General features: G+C 39.1%; 2 protein-coding genes across 3 annotated transcripts; one reads left to right on the top strand and one right to left on the bottom strand.

Moving 5' to 3' along the window:
- Positions 1–1,497: 1,497 nt before the first annotated feature.
- On the bottom strand, positions 1,498–2,366 carry LOC132991303 (lactose-binding lectin l-2-like). Its single transcript, XM_061060020.1, has one exon. It carries the CDS (start codon positions 2,277–2,279, stop codon positions 1,794–1,796), a length of 486 nt encoding a protein of 161 aa, XP_060916003.1. The 5' UTR covers positions 2,280–2,366; the 3' UTR covers positions 1,498–1,793.
- A 6,775-nt stretch (positions 2,367–9,141) lies between these two features.
- cdca7b (cell division cycle associated 7b) lies at positions 9,142–17,735 on the top strand. Of its 2 annotated transcripts, none has more exons than XM_061060392.1 (10): positions 9,142–9,192; positions 11,108–11,251; positions 11,365–11,465; positions 11,680–11,878; positions 12,008–12,070; positions 13,272–13,448; positions 14,348–14,503; positions 14,594–14,743; positions 15,530–15,666; positions 17,244–17,735. In XM_061060392.1, the coding sequence occupies exons 1-10, from the start codon at positions 9,157–9,159 to the stop codon at positions 17,263–17,265; spliced, it is 1,185 nt and encodes a 394-aa protein (XP_060916375.1). In that variant the 5' UTR covers positions 9,142–9,156; the 3' UTR covers positions 17,266–17,735. The 2 variants fall into 2 exon arrangements, with proteins under 2 accessions (XP_060916375.1, XP_060916376.1); XM_061060393.1 differs by lacking the exon at positions 9,142–9,192 and adding an exon at positions 9,202–9,512.
- The last annotated feature ends 297 nt before the right edge of the window (positions 17,736–18,032 follow it).

Below are 18,032 nucleotides of genomic sequence, written 5' to 3'. Positions count from 1 at the left end.
CTTGCAGGGAATCTGAGTCGGCTGAGTCCATTTCAGTGGCCAGTTCGTAATGTAACAAGACCACAGGTAACTGAACTCAAAAGCACGACTCACAAAAAACAGTCTCTGGTTGGGGGGAACAAAAAACAGTCTTTACTTCTTAAGCAGACAGAATCCAAAAAAGTGATCCAAGAGAAAACAAATGGCTTGTACGCTTCTCACAGGGGACAAAGACGAACTGGCACAGAAGGAAGCAAAGCCACAGACTAAATGCAAAGGTGAGGGGGAAGACAACAAGATGCAGCTGGGAACAATCAGGGCGGGGCAGACAATCACACAGGTGGGAAACACATGAGGGCAGGAAGTGAAGGATCTGAAATGAGAGGAGAGGTTAGTGACCAAAACAGAAAATAATACAAGTGGAAATTAAAACATAACCTAAGACACAGAGCTGGACATGACAGATTTAATTGTTTTTGTCAGACTTCTGCTTAGACATTGTGCAGTTGTCCTTGGCTGATGAAGAGTTCAGACTGAGAGACAGCCAGGAAGAAGGATCATACATGTGGTCTGACGGGTCTTCAGTTGACCTTTTTCATACGTACATCAGTGCTCATACAAATACAACCGAGCTGTAGTCTGATGACAACTGATTGTCCATTACTACTAACCTCATAAATACATTTGAATATTTTGGAGTTACTATTCATTGTGTTTATAAAATGTGGCTTACTTTTACATTTGAAACGTTTCTTGCCCTGTGTTTTTTTTAATGAACCTGTGTGACTAGCTGTAGAATCTCCTTGGAGGTAAATCCCCCCAGGAGAAGTTGTCGCAACAAGTGTCATCCCCGTTCTTGCTACATTCTTGACTGTTTTTTAAGTTTTTTTGTTTTTTTTTAATTAGACAACCATAGCCCATTTTAGGTGAGTTCAAGAGCTGTTTCTATGCAAATTATTTTATGTTGGTTAAGTAAGAGTGACACAAATATGAAAACATACAAATGACTGGTGATGCTTGGGTTCTGTCAGCATTATTAAGCCTGCTCCTTGATTTTATACCATCAAACTCTCAAATGACAGCATGTATATAAAAATAATGAAAATAACAAAACCTGCATCTTAAATCAGTGCTAACCATAGCTTTAATGTCTATTGTATCCATCTCAGCACAATCTCCCAACAGCACCCTTTCCAAATGACAATTATACGGCACCTGCTTCACACTGAGCCTGTGGGTTCTATTTGTGTCACTTCCCTCTTCATCCTCCTGCTGGGTAAAAGACGTGTTAGGAGGACAGCTAAATGACTATAAGCAGCAACAGGAAAACATAGGCTATTGATGCAGCCTGTTCCAAATGCCCAGACCATTACATCCCTCCACAGAGACACAAATACACACAAAGACAACACATGGCAGGGACACTAAATTAAAAATGAATTTACACAAAGCAATTAGTTGCTTTATAGGAGAGACTGTATGGTGCACAAATATTACAGATACAGGAATAATCTTTGGTGTGATTCAAAATTCAACACAAACAAACACACATTATACAGAATGGATGATTATCAGCTGTAGCAGACATACATTATTTGTTTTACAAAAATCATGAAATTAATATACATAGTCTTCATATTTAGAGCAAATGTGATTTAAAATGTGTTTGTACATTTATTGTACAAAATGCAAAAAAAGTATTGTGTACACAAATGAAAGTGTATACGTGTGTTTGATCTTACATATTTAAAAAAAACAGAGCAACAGGTGAGCAATAACCAGGTTGAATCAGACCATTTCTGACATCTCAGTTGCTATGGACAATTTATGCGAGATGCACAAACAGAGGGACCCAAAGCAGAACAAGGTAAATCATTCCATTTTCGCTCTCTGCCATAATTGCAGAGGCCACAATCTTCACCGTGCTGGTTGTTAGGCTCGCCTGTCCTCCAAAAGAAATATTTGGCCTGGCAGCCATCAGACCACATCCATTTGCCTTCTTTGTGAATGTCAGTGAGTCCAATCCAGGTCCACTCCTCTGTATGGTCGTAGTTCCTAATCAGGAATTTGACAAAGTTTTGCTCTTCTAGACTGTGTATAGACACCAGGTTTGCGCTCAGTGACAAACAGTAGAGCTCTGCATCAGCCCACGTCGTAGGTGTGCTGATGTACTTGTAGCAGCGACCGTTGAAATTGTACCAGAACAGTGGACAGCCTCCACGTTGTAGCCTTGTCTGATCTGGATCTGAAGAAGACACAGCACCCAGAGCCAGAGCAAACAGGAAGAGGAACAGCTGCATAGTGGTGTCACAGTCTCTCTCTGTCTTTGGAGAAGTTGGTCTGCACTGTAGGATGATAGCAAGAACCTTTAAGAAATGATCGAAAGATCACTTTCTTTTATATGCATCAGAGAGGGTGTTTACAATGTTGGTGAGATATCATTGGTCATAACTACCTGGCAAACACTTTCACTTTAAGATTTACCCAGATAACTGACTAAAGCCCTATGATTTATGAATTTAAGGTCAAATAAATTAGATCTGATACGAACAAAGTGTTTCATTCACAAAAATACGTCTTTTTGGATCTCGATAACATGTTTTATTTTTGGAATATCTTGTATTGAGCTCTTAAAATAAATATATGAAACATAAAAGGAGACCCTTTCAAACATCTTTATTTCAAACATTATGAGGGTTCCTCGCTTCACATGTCATTCACTACTATGTTGATTACAGCTGTTGAGTGTTATTCTAAAGTCTGAAATTAAACATTTCCATTAAATGGAGTACAAATGTAAACCAGTTGACATGCATAATAAAAGCTTTACAAGCAGCTTTAAGACGTGCTTTAAGCTTTCAGGAACAGTTTTAAATTGCAACATAATCATTGACAAACAAAAAATCATATTCTCCATGCAGTGTTTGTCCACTCACATAAATGTTTTCTTCAATTTCTTGAATAGTTTATTTTAGCTTATGTCAGCTAAATCCAGGTTAATAGTTGTATCCTAGGAGATGAAGAAAGTGGAGATCAGACAAGTTCTCTATATTCTGGCCAATAAACTTGAAGAAGGACTCATTCAATTTAATTTCAGATTCTATCAACACACTAACTTGCTTCAGGCTGGTATTTCTTAATGTTGTTAGTTACTGATAATTAACTGAGTCTTTCCACATAAGTCTTGTTTAGATCGGGTTATCAGCTTGATAAATTCAATAAAACCCTCCCTGAGACCAAACTTTCCGCAACACTAAATAAGGAAGGCCATTCTAACAAAGCAAAGGTCACCTCAGCATCCAGAGAGAACATGTGACCTAGGTCGTGCTGACTATTGATGACAACAAGTGTCATTCATATCTGTTGATAGATAACAGTTGATGCGTTCTGGCACATTCAGAGGGATTTCAGGTTTTGTTCTTATTTGTTATTGGATTTGTATTTCATTACTTCATCATAACTATGCATTTGAATCATTTCAAGTAATCATAAAGGAACACAAAATGAAAACACTATCCATAAACTATATGAGACGGACAAATCTGCTTTTGACATCAGTTCCATAGAGGAGCAACAGATACAACGTGTCCTTTTTTCAAACATCTATCCATCTATCCATCAATCCATTATCTAATCCCTTTTCCTGTCAAGGGTATAGAGTGGGAGTTGGAGCCGATTACAGCTTGTCATAGGGCGAGAGGTGGGGCACAGCCAAGACAGGTCACCTGCAAGTTTTTGCTGAACTTTCATTTTTGGCAGGTCACCAGGAGCTCTGGGAAATTGGGAGAGGCATTTTTCTGTTCCGGAAACATTTAGACTCAACCATAAATTGAGAATATTTAGTTACTTGTTTGGTTAAAAAATAGACTCAATCTATTTATACAACATTAGCTGCATGGGTTATACTGTATCAATAGTCTACTTCATATTCAATAAAATGTAAATTCTTAAACTACAGTCTAAATTATAATATTTACAGTCTATGTTCAGAAAAATGCAACATGATACAGACATGAAAATAGAACACAAATTACAACTTCTTTTTGGCTTCCTGTCCATCACAGCAATCTACACCAGAGAAACAAAATAGCATTCAAACAGAACGAGTATTTTAACCTCCAGCTTCAAACCCAAACATTCCCCCCGTCTCAAATATGACACAACTTCTAAACCCTGACCATTTAAGATACCTTACCCCCTTAAATACACAAATAATGTGTATATTTGAACAGACTTTGATGAACACATTAAATGGGGGTCTGTTTTTGCATGTGTGAGTCAAATACGGGTAAACAGAACATAAGAGTAGCCTGTTTGGTGATTCATGAACCTGTACTCTTCAGCAATGCATGTATGATCCAGCTCCTCACATTTTTATCAGTTACTATGGATTGTTGTGTAAAAAAAAGAAAAGAAAAAAAGATATACTTTCATTTGATATTTATTCAAACAAAGGTCAATCAAATAACTATGTACACACATGCACATATCTTTATCATGAAGACTTTATACATCACTTCAGCAGGACACATTACTGTACAATAACTTTAGTCTGTAGGTATTTTTATAATCCTTGCGAATGGCATGACTGTCCAAAAGCAAGAAACCGTTTATTTCTGATTCAAAATTCAACACAGACAGACACACATTATACAGAATGGATGATTGACGGCTGCAGCAGACATACATTTTTAAAATGAATATACATAGTCTTTATATGTACCGTGTATGGCTTCATTTGAATTCATAGTAAAAGTTTATTTTGTACATTGACTGGAATGTTATAATCCTTTTTATTATGAATAATACACTCTTAGTCATTTAAAATGCTTTGGAAATATTCACATGTAGAAGTGCCACGAGAGTTAGCTGTGTGAATGTCCCACATTCATCATTAAAGTGACTTCTCTACTCACAAATGAAAGTGTACAATTGTGGTAGAACTGAGCCTGCAAGAAATCAGCAGAAAGAGGAAACCCTCCGGACCACGGTACGAGAGTGAACAAAAAGGAGTAAACCACAAACTGTTGAGTTGCTAAGTCACACAGTTTATTACTTGCAGCAAGGAGAGAAGTTCAACGATGCGTACAGGATACACAAAGTAAGTTCTCTGCCCGCTCTTGGGGCGTACAATCTTTATATACTTGAGCATATAGTGCGGTCGAAACTTACAGAGGAGGAACACAGAAAAGGGTGTAGTTTTATCTATGTCCGTACCTTGTACCCTGTGGTACAAGAATGTGCCTTATAAGGAGGTGTTGTTGAGTCTGTGTTATCTCAAAGGTAAGAACCTCTGGGGTGAGATAAACATCGTAAAATGTTCGTGTGCTGCAGAGGTATAAGGTCATGTTGTATGTTTATGTAAGGTGGTCATATATGGTCATGTTACATGTATATGTGAGGCTATGTCTAATACATTGGATCAGTTAATAAGCAAACATAAAAGTATAAAAACATAAGATTCCACACACCTTACTATTAACACGTGTGTACAGGTGTGTTTGAGCTGACACGTAAAAAACGGAGTAACAGGTGAGCAATAACCAGGTTGAATCAGACAATTTCTGACATCTCAGTTGCTATGGACAATTTATGAGAGATGCACAAACAGAGGGACACATTTTAAAACAATGTGCATCATTTCATCATCAGTGTGCCAGAATTGTAAAGACCACAATGTTCATCTTTGAATGTTGTTTGGCTCTCCTGCTGCCTGAAAGAAGAATTGGCTGGCAGCCCTCAGACCACATCCATTTGCCTTCTTTGTGGATGTCAGTGAGTCCAATCCAGGTCACTCTCTGCATGGTCGTAGTTCATAATCAGGGATTTGACAAAGTTTCGCTCTTCATAAGACTAGATTCTTTTGTTTGTTTACATCAACATCAACAAAAATCAAAGCAAACAAAAAGTATATTCTCCACGTACAGCAATTGTCATCTCTAAGAAGTAATGATGTTATGATAGATATCTGGAGTAGCTCATGTTAGCTAACTTCAGGTAAATGTCTTTTTTTCTGGTATTAGTACAGGAGGTCAGACAAGTTTGGTATATTCTGACCAGAATTTAAACTTAGAGCCTTTATGATTGACATTGAGGCTGGTATTGATTCATGGACTTTGCTCTTAATAATAACACAAATATATAAACTAAAAATAATTAAAAGCCTGAATAACTACAATGATTATTCAACAATTAAAATCAAATAAAACAGTTACAGTCAGGTATTGGGTGGTTAAGAAGAATAGTTCTAAAGTGTCCAAAAGTAATAAAAGTGCTCAATTTTAGGTCATGTTGTAAAATGTTCCAGGAGTTTGCAGCACTAACGCTAAAAGCAGTTTTGCCCAGGTCAGTCCTGGCATGAGGAACCTGGAGAACCAGTCTCTCACTTGAACAAGTTCAAAATGAAGCAGGGTTCAGATGTAACAAGGAGGTGATATATGATGGTAGCTTTCCGGTAAGTGCTTTACAGATAAATAGATGCCAGTGGTTATTGCGTCTTTCAGTAAGAGAGGGCCAGCCAACTTTATCAAGTAAATGCAGTGGTGAGTCATATAGCTATCACCGGTTATAAATCAAGGTGCAGAATGATAAACAGCATCCAAGGGCTTAAGCGTAGTGGTAGATGCATGTCTATAGACTACATCACCATAATCCATGACTGAAAGAAAAACTGCTTTGATTATCCTTTTCCGACAGAACATAGGGAAATTTGATCTATTTCTATATAGGTAGCCAATCTTTTGTTGTAATTTGACAGTAAGATTTTCAATGTGACAATAAGATTTTTTGTGTCCTTTCTTAGGTATCTCATAGAGTTTTGTAGTTTTTCTGTTCGTAGTATGATGTGTGTCTATTGATGTCTTATTTTGCTGTCTTTATTTGTCTTATTTATTATTTATTTGTGCCTCATTTGTATATCACCAGTTTGTCACTTCATTGCACCTAATACATTTTTTTTTTAAAAAGCAAAAAATAAAATAAAATAAAATCTTTTCTAAGCAGGGTAATTTGGATATTGGCCTATAATTATTAGAGTCACTCTTATCGCCACTCTTATGTAAAGGGATAACATAAGCAGTTTTCCATACTTTGGGAATTACACCGGATGAAAGGGAAAGGTTAAAAATGCAATCAGAGAAGCTGAGAGACGGAGAAAGAGAGGATCCAGTTTGTCTTCACCTGTAGATTTCTTAGGATCTATAACCAAACTACACTGAATGTGACAGGAGATAAGTTAAACTGAGAGGAGTTATTTAGAATGGGAATACAGCCATTGTCAGTGGGAGGAAGGTCAATGTTAGGAGGGAGTGATCTATTATCCACATCCTCAAAGGAAAGGGTAGGTCACACTGGGTTGAGAAGAACATTACAGGAACTCTTTTATACCTGCAGCTTTAGCACTGCTGAACAAAACTAGCAAAAGATGATGCACTTTAACCATTTTCAGATTCTTAACAGGTGTCTGTTTGATCCTCAAAGGAAAGGGTAGGTTCCAGAAGAATGGAACCAAGTATGCAGAGAAATTCATAACGACAAACTCTAAATATTGGAAAGAATTTGCCTGGAAATTGTATTCAAGATTTTTCATTAATCCAGACATGCATTCAAAAATGAACACATCAGTGAAATCTGACTGCTGGAAAACTGTGGTGAGACAAAGGCAAACAATGCACATGTTTTCTTCTTCTGCTCAGTTTTAAAATCATTTTGGCATTCTATCATCAAGACCATTGTCGCCATATTTGATTTTAAAACCCAGCTTAACCCTGTGTATATTATTTTAGGGAAGTTACCCCCAGAACTAACACAAGAACCAGACCGGTACCTTTACAGAATACTCAGAACAGCAGCTATGAAATGAATATCTCAGTGTTGGTTAAAGCCCATCAGTGCAAAAATGGAAAATAACTATGCAAGAAATATCAGAAATGGACAGAATAACTTATAGGGTTAGGAATAAAGAGATAGAGTACAGAATACGCTGGTCCAAGTGGACCAAATGGGAGGCTATTATTTAATTAATGAATTAATGTATGAATAACCAGTATAAATAAATATAATTATAATAATAAACAACAATTAAAAACATGATATAGACAGATCTTGGTTATGTGTAAACACGCATACAATCTTTGATGTAAATATCTGCAGGAGATGACGCACACTTATTTATTATTTTTTCATTTAATCCTTTTCTACTTCTTTTTTAATTTCTTTAACAGTATGCTTAACCTGACTATCTATATGCTTGTAAAAAGGAGGCACAAAGCTCGCTCTGGATACTGCCTCTGTTAAATGCATTTTGAATCTGCATACTGTGTATATATTTCTATGTATTGTTTCCTTTTCACCACTGGGTGTTAAAAATATGAAAAAAATGTTTGCAAATATGTGTAAGTACAATGATCGGAAACGTTAATGTATTGCAATAAAAGTATTTAAAAAAAGGAAAGGGTAGGTCATACTGGGTTGAGAAGAACATTACAGGAACTCTTTTATACCTGCAGCTATTTCACTGCTGAACAAAACTAACAAAAGATGATGCACTTTAACCATTTTCAGATTCTTAACAGGTGTCTGTTTGAGGACTTCTCCATGGCCAGATGTAATTGATGTTGTTTTGTTTGAATGTTTGAATGTTTCCTTTGAATTGTTTTTATATAGGCTAATGTGTTATAGGCCTATTTATCTCTGTAAACGCTGAATTCCTGTCTGCAAATCAAATTCACCTTTCGGTACTAATAAGAAACCTTGAAACTTGAACCTTGAATGGCACAATGTTTGTATTGGGGAAAAGAAACAGTGACAAGTGTGAAAGATGCGGAACTAAGGAAAATGTATTATTACACTGTAATAAGTATGCAAATGAGAGAGAGTTTGAAAGAGAAAATCAGAGCTACAGGGCGTGAATGGAATATGAGAGAATACTGGGCACAGAGAGAGAAGGAGGAGGGATAAGAGCTGTCAGGAGGGCTCTTTTTTCGTTCTTATATTACACAAGGGTGGCAGGCAAAATTTAAATCCTAGGGAAGGTAAGTGACATGATGATACTCACTCTTGGACAGGAGGTGGCGGTATGCACCTTTAAGCTGTGTGCGATCCGCCAGTAACTCAAAGTCCCAGTGAAGAAGAAAAAGAAGACGAAGAAGAAGAAGGGGACTGGACAACCACGCCCACATGCCGTTTTCGCGCGAAAGTACGGCCTGTACCATTGTGAGTCCGGGGTGTTTATCAGAAGCGAAAACACACGTATACATGCAGAGAATTTTTAAAATAAAAACTACACATGTGAGTAAGATTTTGCGGTAAACAGTTATCGGTGCACTCTCAACAATGTGCGTGTCCGTCTTTTCAACAAATGTATTTGTAAGCCGAACAAAAGTAAACCCCTTCGTTTGCAATGACCGGAGTTATCTCGCGGTTCACTTTTAAATCCACCACTACTCGTTAGTTTGTTTGTATTTTTAAAGGGAAAACTTTCCTTTTGTCTGACTTTTGCCTTGAAGCAGTTGAAAATGACCCTAACGTCGAAGGTAAGCCTGTGAAGAGTTCGTGTTATTACAGCTTTATTTTCTACTTTGGCGTCTGTGTCGAAGAAAAACCACGTGATCATTTTCAGTGAGGTTTTCAAGCGGTTGTTTATTGTGTTAAAGTTATTATCAATAAGATAACAATCAAACTGTAGGACTTGTATGATTAGTGTTTGTCAAGGAACAGAGTATGTTTGTCAAATCTGTGTCATCCTTTTGAAAAGTTGGGGTTCAACACCCCTTCGTATTTTAGATGTCAACAAGTGTGACCTAGAATAAAATAGAATTACTTTATTGATCCTAAACTGGGAAATTGTGGCGTTACAGCAGCAGGTTATCCAAACACACAATATGAGTGAAAAACACAATGTTAGCAAATCTAAACACAATATAATATTAAATACAAAGTAAATAAGCACTAAAAATATCAAAACTAAGAATGTGAATATATACAACCAGGATTTAACTAAACATTACTAGTCTTAAATAGGAAGATTAAATATGGAAGATTGAATGTAAATGTGCAAAAACAGAGTCGTAAATGGTTGTAAATTAAATATGAAAGATTAAATGTAAATGTGCAAAAACAGAGTTGTAAATGGACAGTATTGACATAAGTTAAAGTGCAGGAGTGTAGACATATTATAAGCAGAAACTATTCAATATAACGGCGAGTAGACAGACAAATGAAGTGAACATGAGTGCAGGGATAATTTGTAAATTTAACATGTGCATAGACATAGGTCTACGACATTAAAGTGTATGGATTAGACAAAACCTGATGTGTGTTTTACTTTCTTGACTATGGCAGTGTCATACATAGACCCTAGATCTAAAATAATAAGTCCTTATCTTTTTTATTCCTAGTCCATCTTGTCACAAACGACCAATCAAGAATAAAATGTTATAACTCAACACTGGTATTCTCTGTTGGCCTTTAAACCATAAACAATGACATAACCACATTTTACGAGGACTGATGTTTTAATACTTTTGAAAAAGAGGATAAGTAGAGCAAGTAAAAGGTTAAGTATCAGTTATTCTGCAACTTACTTTCTAATTGGTGTTACATTTCATGACTGAAATGACACACTGCTCTGTAGTTGAAAGTACTTACTTGGGTTAAGTGTAAAATCTTAAAATAGCTTTGCTTTAATAAGAGTTTATCCCGAATTTGGCTATTCTTGCAAGCTCCATAGAGACATCGGGTTCAGAGATTAATTTGTGAACAAGGACATCACCTGATTGGTTGAATACAGAAATGCCAGCCAGAGTTTAGATAAAGAATCAAATGTATTGTTGTTCATTACTCACTGCTACTACTCATTACTAACAAATGTGTTGAGTTTATTTTCTTCATTTTACATTGCACAGCTAATTCAAAAAAATTACCGCCAGCTCACTCACTTCACTAACTGCCCGTAATCTCCCCTCTTGTTTACGTCATTGTATCATATCTTCGAACCACTGCCACCTGCTGATCCTTCAGATAGCAACACAATGTCATGTGCACAAGATAAACAGAAAATGACCCACTTAAAAAAAACAACAACAGCATGTTACTAATTAAAATTAAGTTACTCTATGTCTGCCAACAGACTCCATGTTTCAAATCCAAGTTCATTACTGAGGACCTAACTCATCTGTTCAGCCAATCGGACAGTGAGGAGGAGTTTCAAGGTTTCAGTGAAGATGAGGAGGAAGAGGCTACAGGTTCTCTTGACAAACAGTCAAAGATGGAGGTATGATGTTTTTTTTTATTTTTTTTATTTCTGGCTGTATTATTTTTCCAAACATGTTTGCATTACTGCAGCCAAAGCACTGGATAGGAAGCTTGTTCTTTGGTGTTTTCCAGAGGTTGGATTCAGAGGAAGACAGTGACATGGACACAGGCTTCTACTCTGATGGAGAGGACGCTGCTCCACCGAAGAGGAAGAGTCTGTTAGTAGCCCTGAGGTGTGTGTGAACCTGTGAATAATCTAAAAGATACATAAATAATCGTCGGTTTCTCTGTATGTTGTAACATTTGAACGCACTAATATTGTGATTTTAGGATCATTCAGCTTATTTTGTATTATTTGTCCTATTGCCCATAGATAAAAGGGACCATACGGAGCACAATTGTTTTTCTGTGATAAAATGAACACTTAAGTCTAATATTGCTCCTCAGGTTTCCAATGAAAAGACTGTCTACCCCCAAACAGAAGCTGTCAGAGAAAAAACTAAAAGAGACAGTCAAAGACACTCCTGCACAGAGCGTCAGAGCAAGACAGAAGGTGAAGGAGGAAGATGAGGAAGAAGTCAAAGAAGACGTCTTGCCTCAGAGCCTGCGGAAAAGAGACAAAAACATCCAGGAAAACAAAGCCATGGTGATGAACCCCTTTCAACATGTCTTAAATTGTCTCCACATCTTTTTTAGAAACTTTGTGATGATACACATAAAATACTTGCTCAACCTTTGTGAGCTGCTGTTTGACTGGTGCTCTGTTGTCATACAGCTGGCAAAGCTGTTTGCTGATCTGAGCACCATGGCTGACCTGACTCTACCCACCACCCCTCAAGTGAGTACACGCACCAGAAGCAGCAAGTCCTCATAACAAGTAAATTTAGTATTACTGATCACCAGTTCATTTTATAAACTGTATTTGGTACACTGTTTTACCCCATATATCCTACAAAAAAAAGATATGATCCTTCAGGGTTTTAAAGTAGGGTAACAGTGACATCTGGTGGCTGGTAAAACTGAAAGCAGCTTTTCTCTGAAGCACCACCACACCTCCCTGATATTAAAAGTTGAATTTATGAGACGTTGTCTGACTTTTACCTGAGTGAAAGTTGAGTCCTTGTCCTTCATCAACAGAGGCCTTTTATTATTCCTGCTGCCACAGTTACATGACGTGCTTGAAAGTACGTTAGGTGAGCAAGTAGGGGCGACTCACAGTTTTTTGACCGTGGTGGCTCTACTGAGACCTGACTTATGCAGGGGTAAGAGGAAGTTTGTGTGCATACACACCAGGGAGGGATCATCATTCCTTTACTCTTACAGCCCCCATTAATCACATCTACTTACATTAAAGTATCTAAAATATGTAATAGCGTCATATTTTTTGTTAATCTGCAAATATGTTTAGGTTGTAAAACTTTTTAAACTGAACTAAGCCATTTCCGTTACCCCAATTTTCAAAAAAAAAAAAAAAGGTAATCTTTATTGAGTATTTTCTTTATTTAGGCACCTAAACATAGCACAAACTAAGCTTAATATTGGGTGCCTGTGGCTCAGTTGGTAGAGTCAATCGTCTCTCAACTGGAAGTTTGGGAGGCCGATCCCCAGCTCCTGCAGTACACATGTCCGATGTGTCCTTGGGCAAGAAACCCACGTTAACCCCAAGTTCCGCGAAAGCTCCAGGAAGTGACATATTATGCGCGTTCTCAACGTCCTCCTCACTCCGCTCGGCTTACAGAGATCAGCAGAACAAACTCATCACACACTCCCGCTCGAGCCAGAGGCCGTCTTCCACACACTTCTATCCGCTCTAGGAGCTCTCAAAGGTGGACAAACTCATCACACACTCCTGCTCTCAGCCAGTGCCTGCAGAGACTGTCGTTTGTAGGATGGAGAATGAATACAGACACACAGACTCCTTCACAGACTTTCACATGTGTATGACCACTTACCTCCTCTGTAAACATTATGCCGGTAAATATCCAGTAATTTAATAGTTCTGTTTTTTCAATCTCTTTCTTTACTCTGTAATTGTGCAGAAGAAGAAACGGGCGCAAGAGAAAGCGACGGCAAGAAAACGCAAGTTTGAACCGGAGGTGGGGTCAGAAAGGAGGAACCCGTCCCGTAAGGCGCGTCCTCCTGAGAACTTCGCTGTGGAGGAAAAGAGCGAGCCGCTCAGAGTCCCAAGGACTGTAAACATCAGGAGACTGGTGCTGGTACGATGTGATACAAACACTCCACACTCTGCTTATATCTGTTACGTTCAGCTCTCATGATGTCTATTTCAATGAGTTTATGGAGAGAGAGAGGGGACTTGCTTGATTGAGGAAGTTGTTATGCTGATTTTCATTTCATTCTTGCAAATTTCATTAATTTATTCAAATGTTGTCACTTATTTGAACCAAGTCAAATTTCTTCAGTGGAGTCACTTCAAATGTCTTAACAACACAAACCTGCACACTTACTCCATGACCCCAAAAAGGCATCATATTGGTCTCAAGCGTTTGACATCTTTAGGCAATGAGTAAATCATTTACACTACCCAGGTTGATCAACATACACAAACAGATGTTCAATAACACTACAGCTGTGTCATAATCCATTCCTAGATAAAAGACAAACGAGATGGTGGACAAAAGAGGAAATCTTAAACCTCCTTTAAGAACAGATCTTATCTAAAAGGCATTCACTTGTATTTCAATACATTAAAAAACTGTAAAGAGAATCCACTCATGTCTTATTTAAGATAAGATATATTCTTTTTTTACTTTGTTATACACATTTTTATACAGATGCGTGTATAGGAAGGCAAAAAGAAGTAATACACATCAAAAGGTAGAAGCCGTGTCAAACAAGCCCTTGTGGTTTAAAACCAATTTGACCTAAAATGTTTGATCTCATACTCTTGGTTCATTTTTTTTTTAAGTCTTTAAATCATCACCTCTCCCCGTGGTTCTGACCTGCTCCATGCCGATCCATCTCAGGGAAGCCTCTGAAAATGCTTTGATGAAAGTGGAATCACCATGTCAAATATCTAGAACACTACGCTACATAATAACGTGCTCTTTGTGTCCTCTGTGTTTTAAATGGCTTTCCTGCGCTTGTGATTGGTCAGGTGGACGAGGAGCATGCAGGTGAGAGACGGAAAAAGAGGAAGAGCCATAGTTCTACGAGGGTCCAGTACGTGGTGAGGTCGGTAGATGAGATCACCAAAGAAGACCTGGACAACATAGCGTACCGTAGCAAAGACAAGATCTGGGACAAGGAGAATGTGAGTTTAGGGATCTGTTTTTTTTTTTTTTTTACCAAACTGTACTGTCAGGTGTTAGTGCTGACTTCATTGTGTGTCTCCTTCTTCCAGGGCAGCTCTTGTCATCAGTGCAGACAAAAGACTCTGGACACAAAGACTGTGTGTCGCAGTGGAGTCTGCGTGGGGGTCAAAGGTCAGTTCTGTGGGCCTTGCCTGAAGAACCGCTACGGGGAGGACGTACACGATGTGCTGCTCGACCCGGTCAGTGTTCACACATTCTTCTGTTAAACATTGAACACTTTGATTTGGTCAACTAGATTAATGTGGGGCAGTGATGTAGGACTCCAGTCCAGGGCATGAGTCCAACTCTCGAGCGTTGATTTTCAGGACTTGTGTCTTGACCCTGATTGGAACAGTGATGACTCTGACACCGACTAGAGCATTTACCGGATCTGGACTCGGAAGATGTAGAGAGAGGGACTCTGACTTATTCATTGATAAAGTCTGTGTTATTGTTTCTGTCAGTGGTTTTGTGGCAGTGGGAGCCAACATGACAAACTACAAAGTAAAGAGAAACTGAATTGTTCATTATAGGAGAGAGAAGGCAGTCACGCTCTGGTTGTTTGACAGTTGTGGCTGCTGTGGTTCCAGAATCTAACACATGCAGCACAATGTGCTGTTTGTGAGCATCATCACAGTGCGATGAGATAATGTTGTTTAAAAGGTAACTGAGTAGTCCTTTCATTCAAAATTATCAGTGGGAAATGTAGTCCAATGCATCAAATCTGTTCCCACTGATCAACATGCCAAAAGAAGAGCGAGGAAAATCAAAGTGTCTCAAAATGAAACAAGCACTTGTCATTGTGTGTGGCTTATTGTTACACCATGCTCCTATATTCAACCAAAACCACAAGCTAATACAAGGTTCTTTTCCGACGGCAGAAAAGGAAGCTGATTTGAAAAATACCTAAGCAACATAAAACCTTAAATTGTTTACACTGGTGTTTTACATTTTATCCTTCAATGTGGACCTTCTTCTTTTTGCAGGATTGGTCGTGTCCCATCTGTCGAGGGGTGTGTAACTGCAGTCTGTGTCGTAAGAAGGAGGGTCGCTGTGCCACTGGAATCCTGGTGGGGTTGGCACGTTACAACGGCCATGACAACGTCCACGAGTATCTTGAGAGGTACGACAACTCATTCTCACTGCGCAGTTTGATGTTAATGAGTTTGATGATCATTTTATAGTCTTTTTAAAACATCAGTTAGGAAATGTCTGCTGCTACCAGTGTTGTAGTCAAGACCACTAACCGAGACCAAGACATACCCGAGACATTTAGGGATAGAGACTGAGTCAAGACCAAGACCAAGACAGGGAGAGACTAAGACAAGACCAAGACCAAGGCAGGGAGAGACTAAGACAAGACCAAGACCAAGGCAGGGAGAGACTAAGACAAGACCAAGACCAAGGCAGGGAGAGACTAAGACAAGACCAAGACCAAGGCAGGGAGAGACTAAGACAAGACCAAGACCAAGGCAGGGAGAGACTGAGACAAGACAAGACCAAGGCAGGGAGAGACTAAGACAAGACCAAGACCAAGGCAGGGAGAGACTAAGACAAGACCAAGACCAAGGCACGGAGAGACTAAGACAAGACCAAGACCAAGACCAAGGCAGGGAGAGACTAAGACAAGACCAAGACCAAGGCAGGGAGAGACTAAGACAAGACCAAGACCAAGGCAAGGAGAGACTGAGACAAGACCAAGGCAGGGAGAGACTAAGACAAGACCAAGACCAAGGCAAGGAGAGACTGAGACAAGACCAAGACCAAGACTAAGGCAGGGAGAGACTGAGACAAGACCAAGACCAAGGCAGGGAGAGACTGAGACAAGACCAAGACCAAGGCAGGGAGAGACTGAGACAAGACCAAGACCAAGGCAGGGAGAGACTAAGACAAGACCAAGACCAAGGCAGGGAGAGACTGAGACAAGACCAAGACCAAGGCAAGGAGAGACTGAGACAAGACCAAGATCAAGACCAAGGCAGGGAGAGACTGAGACAAGACCAAGACCAAGGCAGGGAGAGACCGAGACAAGACCAAGACCAAGGCAGGGAGAGACCGAGACAAGACCAAGACCAAGGCAGGGAGAGACCGAGACAAGACCAAGACCAAGGCAGGGAGAGACTAAGACAAGACCAAGACCAAGGCAGGGAGAGACCGAGACAAGACCAAGACCAAGGCAGGGAGAGACCGAGACAAGACCAAGACCAAGGCAGGGAGAGACTGAGACAAGACCAAGACCAAGGCAGGGAGAGACTGAGACAAGACCAAGACCAAGGCAGGGAGAGACCGAGACAAGACCAAGACCAAGGCAGGGAGAGACCGAGACAAGACCAAGACCAAGGCAGGGAGAGACTGAGACAAGACCAAGACCAAGGCAGGGAGAGACTGAGACAAGACCAAGACCAAGCATTCATATCCGAGATGAGACCGAGACCTTCAAAAATGGATTTTGTGTGCTACAACACTAGCTGCTACATTGTGCATGAAATAAGAATCTACTGGACTTTTAATATCTTTTAATGTAGCTTTAAAATATTCTATGGACAGCTAACATCTAGCCACTAATCAAGATGTGTTTTCTTCTCCTTTGAAACTGAGTATTTGTGGGTTAAGTCTCAAGTTTTTTTTGGCATTGTAGACGTCATTGTTAACTGAATTTAATCATTCAGTGACAGATGTTTTTTTTCTTCTCCATCGCAGCATTCAGAAGGAGGTGCAGTAAAGTCCGGCGAGGAGAACCTGCCCGCACAGCTGGAACCCGGAGCAGGCTCCTGAGCTGCACAGTACTGTAGAACTCAATATGATGCACATTGTTTTTTTTTGGTTTTGATTAGCCTTCTATCTTACTCTTGAAACAAAAGCTAAAAAAAAAAAGCTTGTTTAAAAATGTCACCTTAACATAAGGCACATGCACTGTTAATACATTTGATATATTCTGATTTAAGGCTGCATAAGATGCATGCCTGTTTTTATAGTTTTAAAGTCAGAACTCCAAACAGCTGTATATTTTCGTTGTAATGTTTTACCCCCTGTCTATTCAGAAAAATGTCAGGTTTGGTTATTTTCTGTGTTATGGATGCAAAGGAACTTTTTTTTTTTTTTTTATAGCTGCTGTTTTCTGAAAGTGAGTAACTTCACAGCATTCTTGTCAATTCACTGAATATTTTAATAAAGATGGCATTATCTAAAGGATTTGCCATGTTGTACTACATTTTTTTCAACAGATTTTGATGCATGTATGCGCTGTGTCTTTAAGAGAAAACTTTATTTGCATAGCACCTTTCATGCAACGATGCAGCCCAAAGTGCTTGATGGAACAAGATCAGATGGAGTAGGGACAGGGAAACAAAAAATAAACTAAAAAGAGGACTAGTAAACCAAACGATGCAAACAAAGCAACCAAAGATCAAGCTACGTGTGTGGCAGATTACAGGTGAGAGGGGTCAGCTGGCCTCAAGGTATGAGTAATGACAAGGTATGAGTGCTGCA

The sequence above is a fragment of the Labrus mixtus genome, chromosome 16 (genome assembly GCF_963584025.1).
Source record: "Labrus mixtus chromosome 16, fLabMix1.1, whole genome shotgun sequence".
NCBI lineage: Eukaryota > Metazoa > Chordata > Actinopteri > Labriformes > Labridae > Labrus > Labrus mixtus.
The sequence above is the reverse complement of the archived record's forward strand: the minus strand, read 5'-3'. Positions and strand labels throughout refer to the sequence as shown.